Source organism: Apteryx rowi, unplaced genomic scaffold, assembly GCF_003343035.1.
Source record: "Apteryx rowi isolate R43461 unplaced genomic scaffold, aptRow1 scaffold_237, whole genome shotgun sequence".
Classification (NCBI taxonomy): domain Eukaryota; kingdom Metazoa; phylum Chordata; class Aves; order Apterygiformes; family Apterygidae; genus Apteryx; species Apteryx rowi.
Window position 1 is genome coordinate 346,981 of NW_020448719.1, and position 19,860 is coordinate 366,840.

The window sequence follows — 19,860 nt, forward strand, 5'->3', positions numbered from 1 at the left end:
CATTTCCATTTCGCAAACCCTGCTTTAATAAAATCATGTGTTTATCAGTCATTCAGCCTGTTTGTCAAAGCAACATCATAAGCAACATATTTGGCCTTACATAGAAACATACAGTAATAAATTTTAAATAAGTATTCAGAAGCAGCTATTAAAACTTTGACTCCCTGAACCATGAGGAGTTCACACCCCTAAAATTAGCAAAGTATACTGGATGTAACCAGAGACAAAAATTTCTTCTTAAAAATAGGCATTAAGAAGTCGATTACTTTTAATGGATATTAATAAAATGAATTAACTGTGTGAAGTCTCAAAGTTACCTTATTAGACAGCCTACAAATTAATTAATTGTAGTCCTTTATTTCCCTAAAAACAGATACAAGTCTGTAAAAAAAGGAAACCAGGATAGGTTTTTTGTTTTGTTTTGCACACAGAACTACTTTCTCTGCTTCTTTAAATGCATATTCTAACCCAAGTTCTCAGTTAACATTTCAGTATCCATATTAACAACTTCAGTACCAGTTAATTCAATCAGCACCTCTAGAAATGGTGCAAGGCTGAACAACCTTGGTTTTCTTATTACTAGAGAAAGATAAGGTGAGGGAAAGTGGCAAGACGAGGTACACTTCTGCAGGAACAAGGACCAGTGCTGCAATTTCCCATGCACATATCAGTGCTGAAGGAGCACTTACAGGCAGAACTAATGCATTCTTACTTTGAAAATTTAAATAGAGGAAATTAGAAAAACATCATAAAGACTAAAAGTTAAAAAAAATAGTACACAGTATCATCCTTCTTCCGAAGGAAGTGCAAGTAAAGTTATGTATTTTCTCAGGCAGCCTCTATTCTGGACCTCTCTTGGAGCCATTGATTACAAATTCTATACATGCTTTAATATAACAGTAGAGCTCCAAGACAATTGGGCAAAAGAAATCTTTCCAACTCAAACTTTAGCCTTCTGTGCCCTCTTACCCTTGCGTCTGTGCTATACAGTTTCCTTCTTCAGATGCACCTACCTTACAAAATGAGCATGAGAGCACTAATACTTGCCAGTGTCTCTGCATAAAGTAGTCTCATATAAACAACACGTAACAATGACAATGAGAACTTACTGCACAGCACTGCTTGCCATGCTGAGAAGGCTTGCTACGTTTCCTCAACTGCTATACGACTTTCACATCCTAGTCTCAGAAAACTAGTCTTAGCATACCTTAGATTTGAGATATGCTTCTTATACAGGATGCCCTTTAATTGGGACACCCTGCCAAAAAGGTTAAGGTGGACTGAGGCCTGTTTGGCAAACAGATGAGAAATAAGCAACTGTCTAATACAACCTATCATTGCATCTTTTGCTGTAGATCAGGCAAGGCCAAGCTGAACTACTTAAACCAATGGAAAAATTTTACTGAAAAAAAGTCACAGATTACTTCAAATGCAAGAAATATGGTATATATACAAGCGATTTCACCCACACTTTCCAATGCTATGTTTTAGAAACTCCTGTAGACATTTCTGCTTCAGGCTTTTTTCAAATCAAGTCCTGAATTTCTGAACCTTATGATGTCTACCTTGCTGAAAGAATGATCTTTCTTTGCATCAGAAACACCTATAACAAGACAATACAAGTACTTTACACTGTGGCTCTGTGCTCCCAGTTCCCATGACTGAAAGTTTGCCTCTTTCTGACTATTTACTGTCATACTAAAAGTTCATAAAAGCCCATTTTCATTACTGAAATTATTACAAATACCTTCTGCAGAAGACTTAGTCCTATACTACTGAAATTACCCAGTGTTGCTGCTGATTTACTCAAGAGTAGGTCACAGCTGACAGGAACACCCCCCGCAGTGCTCTAGCTCACCTGCAATCAGTCCCCCACAAGAAAACCCAACTCAGTATCAGTCTAATTTAAATTCAATGCACCACTGCCAAAATGAAAAACAGTGTCAAATCTAACATTATCAGAAGCATACGCCACTCTAGCAGAAGTGATAAGAGCTCTACAGACTTACAGAAACAATCTTACTTTCGTGCAGCAAAGATAATGTAAACTCAGATTCCTCTATTTCATTCCATTTTCTATTTCTTATCGGTATTCTTTCTCCCTTCTTCCTTTGTTTAAAAAAAATAATAATAATAATAAAATCAATCCTTCCACAACTTAGTTCTGGTTTAACTACACAGAGAAAATCCTGCATTTCTCTGAGGTTGTCAGAGTCCAACACTGTCTTACCACGTTCTTTTAAATATTCCATGTGTGGAGGGTGTAATGTTCAATATCAAAATTTCCCATTACTGGTCTCTGTAATATGCTTACCACAACACTGAGCGTCTGCAGCCACTGGGAAGGAATACATGAGTTGAAACTAGCTCGAGCCCATTACTTTCTTCAAAGTTCTTTTGTTAGTTGTTCAGTTTTTATACTCTCTGGTGGGCTGAACCACATATACACTTCCTCCCATGCTGGTCTGGCTAACTCATGGAGACATTCACACTCTCTTGGTTAACTCAGGGAAAAACATTTACACCACCAGCTGATCCACTCAACTGTGATACAGTCAATGGATCCACTCAACTGATACAGCCATTTATCTAAAACAAAGGCCACCCTCCAGTCCCCTGTGTGTTGAGATAAATTCAGTTATCTTTGCAACAGCTGTAGTCAGTCACTCCCGGCATTCTTCCCCAAGCTTCATGGGCAAAACACCCCTACCCATCTCCTCTGAGCCTTCTTCCATTGCAGGGGTTTAGTGGTCAATCACAGAGATACTCACAACAAGACCACTCTATAATAATCATAACTGAGCCAAAAGAGAGAGAGAAGGGAAAAGGAAAGGTAACTTCCTGTACTGCCAAATTTCTGAGCAGCCAGAGACCAATAGTTTCTACACATAATGGCAAAACTGGCAAAAGATGAAGATCAAAAAAAAAAAGTCTTCTTAAAATAATGCAGTTATGCATAAGTGAAAAGAGGATTCAATAATATTAAGAACTTATTGTGCGAGAAGGAGAGCCAGAAAAGCCTTTTCCTTGTCAACCTAATACAAAGAACTTAAAAGGCCAGGTCAAGAGTCAAGCTGAGTTGGCACACATACCTAGATAATCAGTACATACATCTAGTTCCATACTGCATGAAAAATGGTGGAACTTGCATCTTTTCTGTGGTGCCTGCACACCTGTATCCACTGTCACAGAGCTATTTAGAGTGAATTTTATCTCTCCCAGCTTCAGATGTCCACCTTTATATGATTCAGTTTACACTAGTCATCTAAGTTTCTTCTACCAAATCGTGAGTGATCTATTTGATCTCTAAGAGCTGTATCTCTCTCTCAACTACAGAGGGGGCGCCTACACAACTAGCTTACAATTAGATGCCCAATTTCAAACAGTTACATAAGCTTTATAAAATTTTGAAGGAAGAACCATCTATGCCAGATAGTCTCCTTAAACATCTATCTGACGTGGAAAACAAGAATGTGCATCCATTGAATATTTTTGAAGCTCCATCAAACATCTGAGTTTGGTTTTTTAAAGAATCCATCAAATGGCTAACAGCTCTGAAATGTGTGTCCTTCACAGCATTTATCCCTCCCCCACAGATGTTGTATCATTTTCCAAGAGGTGAAGTGACTTGCCCATCATTACACAGGGGCTGAGAGCTGCCAGGGAACACTGAAGCCATGCCTGCAGAGCCTTAGGCTACCATTGTCACCACTTCTTGAAAGTCTAGACTTCATTTCAAAACATGGATTCTCTTCAAGCAAACCACTGAACTTCAACCTTCTCTGACATTACCTGCCATACCACATAATGGCACAAAGCACACAAAGGTTATACAAGTTAATTCACTCAAGTCCAAACAAGAACAAGTGAAAGAAGGGCTTGGCTATTTGTTTCAAAACACCATGGTTGGGTGTATCTTCATTGCAAGAGTACTTCTTCAAAATTAAAGAGCAGTTTGCATATATGCTACAGTGAAATGTACACGTTCACTCGTAACTGAGAAATCACACCTAAGGTATGCATGAAAAGCAGCAACACAAGTCAATACATTTTGTGAAAGAACAATTTGTAAGCTACTGCACTCAAATAAATCCTCAGAGTCCAGCTTCCCAAACCTAAAAGAGTAAGGATATCATAGCTCCTGGCATCAACAAATCACAAACAAAAGCTTAATACCAAGTTTTATGAATAAAAAATATCACTATAGTTTCCATTTGATGGCTTCCAGATCAAGTTTTGTCGGTTCATGTCTAACTCTTCCTCCTGAATATTTACCTGCAATTCAAGCTTTTCCAGTTTCTCTGTGGAAAAAAAGTCTTCCCTGGAGGCAAAAAGCAATACAGAAGAGAAAGCTGCATCTTTTTTCTATGTTAAATTGATATCGCAGGACACAATGATGCTCCTCAGGTAGAAAACTGTAGGAAGCTGGCTGCATAAAAAAAAATCAGAAATAAAAGATTTACTCAATAAGATCTCTCTCTGCACAGAACAGAGAATACCATGGAAGTTAACACTGGAGAGACAATAGAATGACCTGGTAACAGCAAGCCTCCTTCACCGGTAAGCTCTTAAAGACAGTAATGCTCCCTCATATTCCGCAAGACAAACTGCTTAGGATTACACCTCTACAATTTATGGGAACAAAGCATGCAAGTGCCTGCAAGGGGAGCCTCAGATTTTTAGATATATCTACTGGCAAGCAGAGGAGAAATTCTTGCTGATTTTCAAAGACCGTCTTACTGTCTTCACTATTCTCCTTTTCTTGAACCTTCCTCATCACTATAAGAAATGTCTTCACTGTCTCACATTCACCAGCTCCTTCCATGCCCTTGGCACAAAAATCTACCAAATGCAATTCACTTGCACAGGACAGAAGCAGCATAATACTTGTACAGGTCACAGACTCACAGACCCTCATCAGGACCAACAACACCTGCTTGTGATGACGCCGTATTTCAGAAGGGCCAGAGTCTCACCCTTTGCACAAATCCATGTGTGAAGACTCTGAAGAATCCATGTGTACCGCTCTATGGACCTTCACAAAAAGCAGAGCAAGGCAACAATTTCAGAATATGACAGACTCACTGTCAACCTTCTGGATCAGTTTTAGCACAACAGGAACCTGGCAGCTATTGAACCAGTCTGTTGCCATTTAACGCTTGGCTTTAAAAGAGACTACTAAGATAAAAGTTAAAGGGATATTCTTAGGAGCAGGCTGTCACCCTTTTGTCCATCAAAACTGAAATTGTATAATTCGCTCCAGAACAGGGCTCATTACAGGTGACAAGATGAAGCCAAGTTTCTCTCTTAAGAAATGAGAGGAAATTGAACAAAAACAACCCCTTTTTCAGGGGCACAGTAGGGAAGACAGAAATCAAAAACCTGATGAGGAGGTGAAGAGATACTCGCAGGTCTGGCAATAAACATCATGGACAACCATGAAACAGAACAGTGCTATTCCTGACAATACTCCCAGTAAAACAAAGACGTCAAATAAAATAAGAACCACACACTCTCATATTACACATACACATCAGTAACTGGAGTAATAACAAGCACTAAGGCATTTTATTTTAATTTCAAATCATATGTGTGGGGTCAAGAAGAGAAACAAAACAATGACATCTGGCCTTTGGAATGAACTTGTAGCCTGACTCTAGCCAAATCCACATTTTCACACTTATTTTGACACACAGCAGATTCTTCTGAGTGGTTTAAATATAAACAAAAAAAGCAAACCAGATCTAGAATTCAAGAAGTACAGTCAAGTTTATTTCACCAGACTGAAGAGAGTGCAAAGGCCAGTAATACAGGATGCATCCTCTTCATAACTCAATGTATCAGAGCATTACTGGTGATCAGAGTAGAACTTAGGCAGGTATGAGAAGAAAGGGTTCAAAAAGCTGACATTTAGCAAAGCTATCTTTCATCTTTTAACAAAATGCCTTGAACGGAACAGTTATCAGATGAGCACTGTACATTTCTTGCTCAACTTCTTTTACTGTATCACTCTCATGCTAGCAAACAATATTTTATTACTTTTTCTTACTTCCCCTTTGTTACGCATTTTTTTGTTTGTTTGTTTTTTGCCCTTCACAACACCAAGAAGCACTTCTCTCTGTCCTTTCTAGGTTACAATCATCTTCAGATTTTCATTCATGCTTCTTCTAGACTTACATAAAGGGCTGATACGTCAGTATCCACACACAGTGCAAATACCAAAGCAGAGACTCAAAGCATCCCAATCAATAACTTCAAGATTTTCTTCAGATAGAATTCTGGGGCTTATTTGCAGCATCTACAACATTAGACATATTTCAAAAAATGAGTAACTACATTCTGGGCAGCCAATGTGAAGTCCCATCTCTATTCTTCCTTCCACAACCTCTCCCTGCTCATCCCTCCGTTCCTCGTCAGCTGCTTTACCCTGACCACGCCCAAAAGCTGCCAAGAGCTGCCTGGTCCCCCTCCTCCCCACCTCCCTTGCCCCTCAGCCCTAGGACATGGCAGGGGCACACAGGAGACACAAGTGAGCAAGCTTGGTACTGAAGGGTGCAGAGTTTGTAAGCAGAAGTTGACCACAGTGGAGTGAAGGAGCCCCCCCCTGCTGCAGTGCCATTAAGGGGCTTCACACAAGGTGTGAGCAGCAGGGGGCCAACCGGCAGAGAGAAGGTACTGAGCAGGAGGCAATGTGCAGTGCTGCAGACTGGAGGAGAAGCAATGAGTGTTACCAAGTGTGTGGGCAAAAGTCTGCTTTGGCCCTCCTGAAGGAGAAATGATTCCTCAAACCTGATCTAGATAACTCTCACTCAGTAAGATCTGCTCATTTAGATTTTCTAATAAATGTTTTTTCAAGGCTAGTGCTAGGTTTGATCCTACTCAGTTCCAGCTTTTTCATGCAGCTTTAAACCAAAGCTAGAGTCTACTGTAATCCAAAGTACAGTCATCAGAGCCCAACAAATCTTTACCTCCTGTTTGATTTAAATTTATCTCCTAGGAAGTGAGAGTAAAGCAATGAATCTTTGGAAGTCCTTAGCTGATGTACAGACAGGGTAGGCTACCAAGCAGTATTGCTCTGAATTAGAAAAATGCATGAGTCAGTTCTAATTGGTCTGTCAGTTTGATCTTTGGGTTTCACTTACCTGTCCAGACATGCTGGTATAAAGCAACACATTTTTTGCATATTCATATCATTTTGCATTTGAACAATGAGCACTACCTTAATTGTAATTTCTGTACAAAATGTACTGGAATAATTCAGAATAAAAAGAGAAATGAATGCTGTAAAACCAGAGAAACTTGCCACCTCAACTTTTCCTAATGAGGCTTCTCTTCCTGTCACAGTGTTTCTAGTGGTGTAGCACTAAAAGCACACTTACAAAAGTCATTTAGATTTAAAAACTAACAATCTACAGACCCCCAAACACTGACTCCTCATATCTCCTGTAAGCTGTGTTACTTACCTAAATTTGGAGGGCTTTTTTGGTGGTGGTAGGCAATGAAGTTTTTCCTTGAAGAGTGGAGGACTTCTGTTTCCACTAACTCTTTCCTAAAGCTTCATTTCATCCTCTAAATTTACACCTCATGCTCACCTAAACTGACTTCAGAGCACTGCAGTTTTCCCAGTTTTTAAAACACCAACTTCCATCAGAGTGATTCACCTTCAGCTGAAAAGTCTCGCTTTAAACGCAGGATTATTGCCAATTCAATAGAAAACTTTTCTTATGCCTGCTTAAGAAGCCAATAATGTAGTATGTTGTGTGAGTAGCCTTTTTGAAAGGCATAGTTCTATTAATTTCAGTTAGAACAGATGACATAGATAACGGCTTAGAGTGTTTAATTGTTGCAATCCTTAGCAATATAAGTTTAAAAAAAAAAAAAGTTTCCTGACTGCCACCTTTGTTACAACCTTTGATGGAAAACTAAATAGGTTTCCATATACTTTTAGCCAAATCTGCTACAAGACTATTAATTTAAAGAAGAAAAACAAAGAGGAAAACCAGCTAACACCTCCCTGGTAGATTTAAGTAGATGAGACTATAATACAAACTGCAAGTAGCATCTCCACCCTGTAAAGAACACTTACTTAATACGTAAAGAATTTTCCATAAGGCTGTTCTAATTCATTTCAGGTTTGTTCTATAGGCCACTGGTGTCAATTAAAATATTCCAATGCACATCAGCACTACTTGGATCACATTTTGGTTTTAAATCAATTGCACAGCATTAATGCTTTGCATCCCTGTGTAACCTCTCCATGCAGAGCTACTTACAGAAAAATTTATACAGGAAGGTAACTACTACTAAACTGCATAAAAATAGATAAAACAAGATGAAGGGTGCCTGATATATTAAAGATGAATCAAGAAGAATTTAGAACTGATGCCAAATCTTTTACATCAAAGGGCCATTAAAGTGCACCATAGTCTGTGTGCCCAATGTACAGGTCAACTTAGAAACAACAGCAGCAGTCTCCCTAACTTCTACCCTCTAGAATTTTATCCAGCTGCAACACCAAATCTGACAATAATCAGGGGGGCCAGGTCTCCATATTTTCTTGAGTTTTTTTGAAAAACAAAACAGAGCGCCTCATTCCAGCTTTCTGTAATAATGGCATCACAACTCACAATTCATAGATATTCTTTATTTTAGCCAGTAGAGACATCCCTCTACTCCCATCTTTCTCCTAAACTAAAGCTTAGATTACGTAGCACGATACAAAAGCTGCCTCAGAAGATTTCTCAATTTCTGAGAGAGCCTGAAAAACATTAGCTGCAAAGCCACAAGCCAGCCCAGTTGCACACCAGGTCCCATATGTCAAGGCTTTAGAACAGCAGGTTTATTTTTGGCTTCAAATATTAATCCTTCCCTCTCTTTCTGGACCAAAGGAAGAGCAGAAAACTTTCAATATTAAAGATAATTAACCCTCATTAACAATAATGGAAATTACATGTTGTTCTATCAGAATATACTCTCATTTTTCATTTGTACGTTCCACCATTCCCCAACACTATTTAGAAACTCTCCCTCCTGCCCAGGTCCTTCCCAAAGCCATTCATTGTGGGGGTGAAGATGAAAGCTGCACACTTGCTAATAGTGCCAAACTGGGCCGCAAGCGGGAAACTTTTTAGCCTGAACAGCAATAGCAGAAGTCAAAGCCAGCCAAAATCTTACAGACGCGGCCTCTACGCAGACATAGTGCCAGGTGGCACTTGCTTAAAGCCTTACCTATGGAGCTGATGACAATAAGCAAACTAAGGATCTATAGCTGTCTGCATCCCCCTGCAGCACTACTGGCAGCCTGACAGAAGGGCAATTACATGTCCTTCAAAAGGAAAACAAACCAAGAGGATAAATCTTTTCCTCCAGTGACTATGTCTTTTTAAATATACCTAACATTTAAAGATCTGCTAATAGATGTCCCAGTCCTACAAGCAATGTTACCACTGCAATAAGGATGAATCAAAAGCATAGCAAAGGAAAGGAGACACTGTGCAATTTTCAGCAACACAAAGTTTCCATGTAGAGACCAAAAACTTCAGGAGGTCTAAGTGCAAAAACTTCCAAACCTAGAAATCAGCTGCCACCATGAAGAGAACATGAATCCCCACTTCCACTTAATGTTTACAACAGTCTTGTTAGGTTGGAAGGGAGGTGATGTTGGGTGAAAAGCCAACATTTATGGCTCATGACTCTACCAAAGATGTTCACCTTGCATGATCAGGGGAGCACAGCAATACATTCTAAGCTGTAGAGCAACAATTTCCCCTTTTCTTATTTTGTTTGACAACAACAAATTACATCTCACATTGACCTTTAGCTTTAGGGTGGATTTAATCCCCAAACTTGAAGTACACCAAAAAAAGATACCAGTTTTGTAAACTTCCTAACATTCTTTTGTGACACTAAAGCACTAGAGGAAGAAAAAAAATGAAGTTACAGTTTTACAAACAGTTCTACAATAATAATCAAAACAAAACAGGATTATTTATTTTAAATATGCAAAATGGGCTTTTCTTCAATTCTAACAAGCTAATATGTCTTTTGGGGTTCCCATCACAATTGTGGCTCTTCTTCCCAATCTGTCTGCGTCATGCTACCTATTATTTGACAGGTCTTACACATCCTTAGATATCCAGTGGATTTAAAACTAATGCTTGGAGGTCTTAACAATATTCTGCCTCATCACATTATCTTATTCCAAAAATGAAGGTACCATGGGAAAAGTGTGTAGAAGTTCTTTGAGCACAAAATATCTGGAGGTTTGAGTACGAGTTACAAAAGCCCAGAACAGGCATTTTTACAGTAATCTTTATATTTAAAGAAACAGCAGGAATATAGATTAAATCACCTTTTCTCCTGAGACTGATTTTTTTTTAAACATTTTTAATCTTTCTAGGTCCCTTTATGTTATTTCCCCTAACCATACTAGAGATTGTAAGAAACAAAGGGGATCCAAGGACAGATGATGAAAGTGATTAGAGGCTTAGAGAGACTTCCATATGAGGAGAGATTATTAGGAAAAAAAAAAAAGAAAAAAAAAAGCCTCGCTTAAACAAAAGATTAATGGGAAGGATCATAAGAGAGACATGGAAAATAAGAAGAAACATTCCAGAGAACATTTTTACATTACTAGGAAGCAAGAAAACAAGAGGATTTCTATATATTATTTCAAGTGTAACTTTTTGTGGTCATGGAAGAATCAGCTCATCCACAGAACAACGGCTCTATTGCTAGTCTCACTAAGGCTGAAAGCACAAGAAGATCAAAAATAGGATTCTCTATTTGTTAATAAGTAAGAACATGCTCATCTATTTCAGGCAGGATTTTATTTTTATTTTTAATAAAGGGATAATTCTTAGCATTCAGGTATGTCTACCACTAATAAAAGAAAGGTCACCTGAACAGGCTTCAACCTACAAGAAATTACATAATTAGGACTTCCAGCATCTCTCTCTGAAGCATCTGGTACTGGTTAAAAGCAGGACATATCACTGCACAGACTTCTAATGGGATGCAGTAAAGGAACTCACATGCTCCATTTGCACCAGAAGAGGATTTTTCTCCTACAAGGCAGGATGTATAAACTTAGAATCCTAATGAATGTGGGAGAGTCTTGTTCTGTAAGGGAATAAAAGTGAAGAGCAATGCCCTGATGCCCAAGAAATTTGTGTATGCAGGTTTCTGAGTTCTAAATAGGACAATCTGCTGTGTGTTCAGAGGTAAGAACTTTAATAGGGCCTTGACAGGCAGTCTTGATTCAATGCTCTGGAAACAAAAGACAACACAATGATGCATAAATTAGCGTAAATTGGTTTGAGTATCAGAAACATTGTTGCATTAGTATGGACCTCCGCATGGACTTACCACTGTATAGACAGACAGAATTCAAGAGCCTCTAAGCTCCTGCAGTACTCGCTGAAAAACATAAACCCCTTAAGAAAGCACCATGACAGTCTCTAGCTGTCCTGCAGACTGCATTACAGCAAGAATAGCATCTGGCACATGACAGCTAAAAATGCAACCATTGCTCCCAAGTCTTGACCCACTCCATGGGTTAGGTCCTGATTTTAAAAAAAGTTGGATTAGTTCTCCAAATGTTGCAGGAATCAACCAGTGGTGGCCATGAATCATGAGGAAGCTGCTGCTTCAGGCAACTGGTATTAGCACAAGTGAGCTGAAGCATTTGGCACAACTGTAGTGTCTACATTGATTCCACCTGTGCCACCAGACAGAGTGAGCTGCAGTAATCCAGATTATAGTGGTCAGATCTAGTGGACGAAGAGGGGCAGAAAATCTTTGAGAAAGCTTCTTAAAACTGAAGATGGATGATTTACCAGAACCAAGGCAACAATACTTCCATAAATATATACACGCCAAGCAATGTCAAAACTATGAGGCACTTATACCATTGCACTACAACTAATAGCAGTCTTACACCACACTCTGTGCTGCCATGTTTGACATGCATGTTTGGCAGCATAGTTTGACTTTCTTGTGACTCTTCCAAGGAAGAGAGCAGGAATCCCCAAAATACTTTCCTTCCTTAAGCAGCAATAACTTTTTCTTTTGCCCTAGTTAAGAATGAATCAGCTGTTCTTCATTCAAGTATTTTATCTCTTTCGGGCTTTGGAATCTTTGCAGAAAACGGACATGTGGCTCACCAGAGAGCTGTTAGCAGAGCACACAAAAGCTTATTCTTCACAATGTCTCAGAGCAAGGTACTGAACAGACCTGTTGCCTTACACTGAAGGAGCTTCTTAACCTCAGCAGGAATTTTAAAAACCTTTCCCCTCAGATTCTACCACCATTTAAACACACAGAAGACTACATTCACAGCAAGTTTTTCTAGAGATTCTGCAAGCTGAATTTGGTTATATTTTCTCCTAGGGAATAGACAGTAGCAGTTTTGGACTTGTCTTCCGCCCTATCCATAGAGAAGGCTTCACTTTCTCATAAGAAAAATCCTTAGATGGGCTTGAGAGATGCAGGCAGTATCTACATCCCATAGGGCTGCAGAAGTCCTTCAAAACTGCCCACCCAAAAAACTAGAGTCAGTAGCCTATGTTATACAGACTATAGATCCAGCAACTACTTTGTCCCTTTCTTCCAAGCTGTATTTATTAAATGTATCTCACTATCTACTATATACTGCTCTCATCCTGCTGATAAAGTCAACTCCGAGTCTTTCTTCACACAAGCAAGTCTCCCCAGTTGATTTGGGTTCTCCGAGTGTCTCAAATATTGTTTGGGAATGGCAGCCCTAACTCTAGTTGAATCCTATTTTCTTGCTCCTTTCTTACATAATAGTATTATATCATATTATACCATATTATCATTAATTGTTGCTGCTCCATCCTCCTGGCTAAAGAAATAACAGGAATGTTGAAGTTATCAAGGCCATTTACTCAGGAAGAAAATCCTACCTGTCTTGGATAAGCACAAATGGATTTAACACAAGCTCTCACCATCACCTGGAACATACGACCTGCTATTACCATCTTTGGCAATAATATTACAAGTTTTGTGATAAGTGACACAGCTTGTAAAGCCTAGACCCTAAAGCAATGCACTTACACAAGACTACAAAGTTGTTAGAGAGTTATATTTCCAGTTCTCATGGTTGCAGAAAAGGAAGGAGAGGCTAAGACTGATGAAAAGAAACTCAAAACCAGACAGAGATGCAAATCTTTCACAAAATTGTCCTAAACATGAGATTTTTATTTTTCAGTGTGCAAGTGTTCTGAATATTAATCATGATACTTTATGCTTTTAAGTAGATTGCCTAGACTATAGAGGGGAGGCTTCAGGTTTAATTCCTAACATGCCAAAAATCATCCTTGATGGTATGCAACTTTCTTCTATGGCCACTGGAAATTAGGTTGCACATTAATCTTAGAGCAAGAACAATGAGGAAAAAATAATTAGTTCAACTTCTAAAAAGAAAAACAAAGGAAATGCATAAAATTCCTAACTGGTTTATGACTTGCATGTGTACCTAGCTTACAACACAAAGAGCATGTTAGACAGAACTCCAGCAGTAAAGCCACAGTGTACAAAGTTACTTATTTTAAAACATTTCATTATGCAGGAACAATCTCAAGCACACGATCTCCTTTCCAGCACTATCAATTAATGGGCTAGAAGGGATGGAAAGAAAGGCTAATGTTCAGTGTAGGGGAGGAAAAAAAAGCAGTCTTCCTCCACAAATAGCTAATCCCTACACTCCAAACTGTGAAGCTCATTTATTGACAAACTCAAGATCTCATAAGCACAAAAAACAGAATTTTTGCCAATACTCAGAGACAGCTAGAGCAACCTCCTTTTTCCTTCATTTCTTCCTGCAGTATACAGGAAGAAAGAGACATTTGTTTGACACCTGCTTGAGTTGAGCATTCAGATAAGAACTTGAAACCTGTGTATAAACTAGAGAGTCAACTGCCTTCATCAATGCGGTAGTCATCACAGAGGTTACTAAATATATGATAGGATCATGAGCATTGCAAATACACAGTTATATTAACAAAACATCAAAACAATGAGATAAAGAAAGCTGAACTCGCCAGCAGACCAAAAGGAAAACTGTCCCATAAAGTCATACATTGTGGATATATGGTATATTCTTACTTATCCCTGACATCAGCAGATAAACCTTTTCTATCAGTCTCCATCCCTGCCACAGACCTCTTGTAAGTAATTTCAGGAAGGGAACCATAACCATTCTCTGTTGGATGCAATCACCTGATCCACAGTTTATTAAACAGAGACTTTGAAAGCCAAAACCAAGTGTCTACCAGTGAGATCTAGGTACAGAGTCATGCTATTAAATAATCACTGCTGCAGACTTTGGTGAGTAAGTTCGCTGTTACTCTCAGCTCCAACTGGTTTCTATTGTGGATCTATTTGAACATCGGTTTCTGTTATGTCAACAGCCAGTTTCATTTCATTTTCTCATACCAACAGGACAGCAGTAAGTACTGACATTGAGAACAAGAAACAGAGGCACAAATTAAAAATTTCCCTCGGGACCAGCAGCAAGGTAGCTAACACGGAGACCTCTCGGGGAAGGTGCTGCAGGCTGATGGTGTGTTTTCGAGAGAAATTCCCCCACGCACACACACCGCCCTGGCTTCCAGGGGGCACCGAGAGCCCTGCCCCGGGACGGCCGCGCACGGGCTCCCTGAACTCAGCCCTCCCCCGCCTCGTCTTCGGGAAGATACCGCTGTAACTGCCCGACCGCGGCGGCTTATCGAGAAGGACCAGCCGAGCTGCCTCGCCACCGCTGGACTGGAAGCACGCCGTGACCTGCCGTCTTCCTTTCTCCCGAGGGAGCCCCCTCCTCACCCTGCGCCTTCAGAGAGCGCCGAGGGGCCCCGCGGCCGGGACGCCGACGACCACCCCGGCGGAGAAAAGTTTCTGAGCGCGGGTGGCAAAACCACCCCGCGGGGCGGGGCGGCGCGGGGCGGCGCGGCGGAGGAGAGGGTTACCCGCGTCTTTCGGCGCCGGTGCCGCTCCGGGTCCGAGTACGTCCTGTCCACGGCCAGCGCCGTGTCGCTGCCCGGCATGCCGGCTCCGCTCTCCGCCGCGGAGAGCGGCCTGCGAGGCGGCCGCCCCCTCCTCTTCCCCTTCAGCGGCGGCGCGGCGCGGGCGCAGGTAGGGGTCCCGCCAACGGCCGCCCGCCCGCGCGCCAACGGCCAGCCCAACGACCGCGGCAGTAACGGCTCGCGCCTCTGAGGGCTCGCGGCCGCCGCCGCCGCGGTGCGGGAGGGCCGGGCACGCCCGGGGGGCGTGCCCGGCCCTCCCGCACCGCGGCGGCGGCGGCGGCTTCGGTCCTCCTGAGCGGGCACAGCTCGATTAACCCCTCGGCTCCCTCCGCCCGACGGCGGCCGTGCCTAGGCGAGGTCGGTGTCCAGCTCTGGGCACCGGTCCTGTGCTGGTGTCCCTGGCTGTGCCTTGGCGCGGGTGACCTGAGAGGGGACAGTCGCAGCCCGTGTGCTGCCAACTGGCTCGGGCTTTTCATTAAAGCTCCAGCCCTTGAAGGGAATTACCTTCAAGATAGTTTAAGTGACAATCTCAACTTATGTTAAAATAAAATAAAATTAAATTAAATTAAACAAAACTCTACTTCCTGTTACACAAAGCGAGTCTGCAGTTCCTTCAGACTCACTCCCCTGTAACAGCAGCGGGACTTCACCTTTCAGGTAAGGTTGTTAGGAGATACTCATTCGTGAGTCATCTTGCTTTTCTTCTCAAATCTGAGATAACAACAGTCCCAAGGCATGTGCATATATAAATATATGTACTTCAACACAGCTAACTACCCTAGATGGCATTGCTGCTTTTAAAAAATATTTCCCTGTCATCATTTACATTTTTTATTAGATACTTTCTGTTCTGAGATAACACTACTACTGGGAGTTAATTATCTAGCACAAGGGCTTACTTGGTGTTTTCCTGTCACAACCTCTGCAAAAATTAAAGACCTGAAATTCCAAGGGAAAGAACAAATCCTAGAATTCACCTTCTTGGAAGGTTTTTCTTCTATAACTCTAGTATCAGTTTTTACAAAGTTATCCAAAATTCAGAGACAAATTTAGTGGTGAGCAGCTTTATTAAGGGAAGCATTATTTGCCCTATGCAGTATTCATACAACCAAACTAACGCAGGTCGCCTGCACACATGTAATGACTTGCCATTTTTCCTATAATTCTTATGTAGCTGAATGAAATAGCTGAAGTTGGAAAGCTGGTGGGAAAAAGTTCTAAAATAGGAACTGCATTTCTTCAGTCCCTCGGCTCAGACATGAAAGTTAATCCATCACTCCAAATGTGCTGGAGGGTGGGGAACTCTGGAGGCAAAGGTCAGTAAGAAAAGTAAGCAAATGTTGTGGTTTGGGGATTTTCACTGAAGTCATAATTGCACATTTCCAGAGGGGCCTGTGCAGTTTCCAGCACCTAGGATGAAACATCCTTATTTCCTCAGAAACTTTCAGGATTTTTTTTTAAGTCTTGCCAAATACAGCTGATCAAAGCATAGAGGGGATAAGTAGTTGGAAAAGGGGCACATAAAAGGCTTCAATTGCTTGGCTCTTTACTAACATAAGGCTTATTATAAATCATAGTTTATTCAAAAGTTTAGAGTTTTATTTAAATAATACCAGCAGGATAGCCATAAAATGATGATACCTCTCTTCATGAAGAGTGACAGTACTATGCAATGTATATTTAGAAATACATCCTGTGTGGCTGGTCTCAGCAGTATTAACAGTCAAATATTTACAAAGAAAACACCCTCTCCTGATGTAGCTTCTAAGAGGGGAGAGCAATATGCTTAGTTTCACAAGACCTAGATTGGTCACACCTTGCAATCAGCCTGCAGATTCGCTTGCTTGGGGGCTGCCATCAGCATTGGCAGTTTTTGCCATAAGTACCAGCAACCCAAACCCTGACTGCTTCCTGGAGGAGCCGTGACCACGGGGGCACAGGCTGGGCAACTAGGAGCCAACAGCGCATGCCGCAGCAAGCTACTGTGGAGCAGAAGTAACCACTTGGGTAGAGGCACCTATCCCAGAGGTCAGGAGAGCCTGTCTGCACAAGCTGTTGCCCTCTCTGCAGTCTCTACAGGTGCTGTGGTTTGGGAACACCTACAGTAAATGGTACTTTTCATAGGATGGAGTTGGATCATCTGCATCTTCAGAGCTTAAGTTTAGCGTATATCAAACTTTAGTTCCATGCTGGCCAGTCAAAGGCTGCTCTTTCCCCCTTTATTTTAACTTCTCCCACATGTGCCGCTAGGTCCTCCCTGGTCTGTAGCAGGAGCAGACAGATGGTTTTCCTATGGCATATTGGCTGAAGGCATTTCATTTTCCTTGGCTGAGCACAGACAACCCCTCCACCCCCGCAGACGGTTTGTACAACTCTCCTTCCCCAGCCCTAAGCAGAGACATGACTCCTCAAGCATGGGCGGTTACTGAACAGCACAGCACTTCTGACAGTCTTGCCACGTACTTTCTCTCATTATTATTTTCAAAATCCCACAGAACTTGAATAAATGCTCTTCCCCCACACTGCACCTATTCCCAACTGGACCTTCAACCTACTAAAGCAAATACTTGCAGATATTGGTAGGAACGTGAGGCTGGTCTCAAAGGGACATAGATAGGAGTGGTGGCCTATAGATGAATTTTCTTGTCACTTTAAATTTTTCACAAAGTATTTTTTAAACTCAGTTCTGTGGTTTAAGTTGATGAAAAACCAAATGTTAAATCATCCTAGCTGTCCATTGTGTCAATTTTAAAGTTTCGATTTCTCAAAATCATTCACTGACTGCTCAGTTGTCCGTGGCTCAGAGTAATTCCATCCTTTTCCAGTGTCAGCATAATGCTGGTACTACCCACAATGCTTAACTCCTGATATTTACATTATTTTGCCTGCCTTTTTTAAAAAACCTTTTAAATAGTAATGAAAATTAGGAATGGAAAGTTTAACCAGTTAAACTTAGGTTCACTGTACAAGGGAGGACACCACTGTCCTTTGGTCTCAGATGGAGAGATTTATGGTGGGTTTGCCTGTGTTGTCTCACCGTAGGAAAATTAAGTCTCTGGACAGGCAGCAGAGACCCTGACCAAGGCAGGCCTGTCAGGCGGAGCCTGAGATTTCTATAGATGACTCCTGTCTTATTTGTCCCTGCACGAGCTGCATCTTTACTAACCATGTCCTGCTGCCCAACCCTACACAGCTGATGCAATCATCCAGTCTGTGAGCCACTAACTAGCTATAGCGTCTTATGTATAGGCCCTACGGTGAGAGGAAGCAGCAATAGCGGCAGTGGGATGGCTTATCAAAGTCCAACCTCCCTCATAATGTAATCTGAGCAACAGGGTCATGCACAGTGGGAAGTATCACAAGACAGGAAACTCTTATATAAGGCAAGGGAATCCTATCATTAGGAGGCTGGCTTGAGGTTCGGTCCTGTTCTCTTCTCTGCTTTATTGTGAGTTTGGACCTTGGCAACTCACTTTACTTCTCCGGGCTTCCATACTCATAAAACAAGAACCAAAGTACATCTTTATTCTGTGGAAAACCTTGAGATCTCTGCATGCAAAATGCTATTATTAAATGCAGTGTTCTGACATTGTAGGGAGAAATTATATGTACAGTGTTAAGCGTATATTGGCAAAAGCACAATCAGGAAGAAGGCGAAGGTCTCTTTTTCCACAATGGTAACATCCGTAATCTAAACAGGATACCAGGGCTTCTTATGAGAGGTTTTTTAACTTGCCTTCCAAAGCTTTTTCCAACAGCTTGCAGCAACCAGTCTCCAAGGGAAAGGACTACGTGATAAAGAGACTATCAGTGCCGTTACTAAGTCTGACAGCAAATGGGATAGTGCTGATTGACGTAGGTATTGCAGTTATCCATGAGCACATTGTCACAGTTCTCAGTTTGTCTGCCAAAACATAAGCTTTTCACACCCACTGGAAAGGAGATATTCTGTTTGTCTGTAACCAGCACAAGCTACCAAGAGATCACACCAAAATTTACAGATTACATTGCCAGGCGGTAACCTTCATTCAGAAGGTCTGATGTTGATGAGCATTCAGATGTCAAACTAAAATTTTAAACCTCTGCCTCGCCTCATCTCGCCTCTCCTCTCCTCTCCTCTCCTCTCCTCTCCTCTCCTCTCCTCTCCTCTCCTCTCCTCCCCTCCTACACAGGAAGAAACTCCTAAGCTAGGACTATCATTGTGTCTTAGTGAGATGCATTGATAGAGGGTGAAGAATAGAGAAACAAATGAAAAAATCCAGATGAGGGTGACAGAAGTCCTTCTCCCTCTTCTTTCTTTCCCTTGCCTACTATACTTTGTTCCCTGCTGTGAGATGAGATGCAATTTCAGGCCTGTTCCTTATTCTTTTACAGCTTAGGAAATTTTTGCTAAGTAATTCCTCACTGCCGCTGATGACAGTGATAGCAATGGTGAAACAGTCTTAGTACAAATGGGATGGCAGCAGTCTTTTGCATTTTAAGTGCTGTGAATAAGAGACATGCTTTTAGCAGCGGTAAATGACAGCTGTTCTTTATACCCAAGAACTGTCCTGGAACTTATCTATTCACATTAAAGACGACTCGTACCGCAGAGGCCAAAGCACAAAATTCTCCCTTGGGCAATGTGAATGTTTGTTGCTCATCGGCTTACAAATCTTCTTCTGCCCCACAGTGTGTGATCTGGGGCCCTTCCAGGAAAGAACCTGTGTGTCCAGATTCAGCTGCTTTGATATTGCCATGAGGTATTGCAGGATCAAGAGCGCCAGCCAGGGCCATGCTCAGCTCATCTCTGTGGCACATGAAGGCATACCCCACT

The 19,860-nt window shown here is 41.5% G+C and overlaps 1 protein-coding gene across 5 annotated transcripts in view; it reads right to left on the bottom strand.

Annotated features, from left to right (window-relative positions):
- The window catches only part of TMCC3 (transmembrane and coiled-coil domain family 3), a 76,136-nt gene that overhangs the window by 36,910 nt on the left and 19,366 nt on the right, over positions 1 to 19,860 (bottom strand). Inside the window, exon 1 of one of the 5 annotated variants that reach the window (XM_026066068.1) lies at positions 14,988 to 15,215. The exons of 3 other annotated variants lie outside the window; for them this stretch is intronic. In XM_026066068.1, coding sequence (XP_025921853.1) covers positions 14,988 to 15,065 — 78 coding nt within the window. In that variant the 5' untranslated portion in view covers positions 15,066 to 15,215. Of the gene's footprint in view, positions 1 to 14,720; positions 14,742 to 14,987; positions 15,216 to 19,860 lie in introns of those variants that run through there. One more of the 5 variants, XM_026066071.1, reaches the window with a different exon arrangement.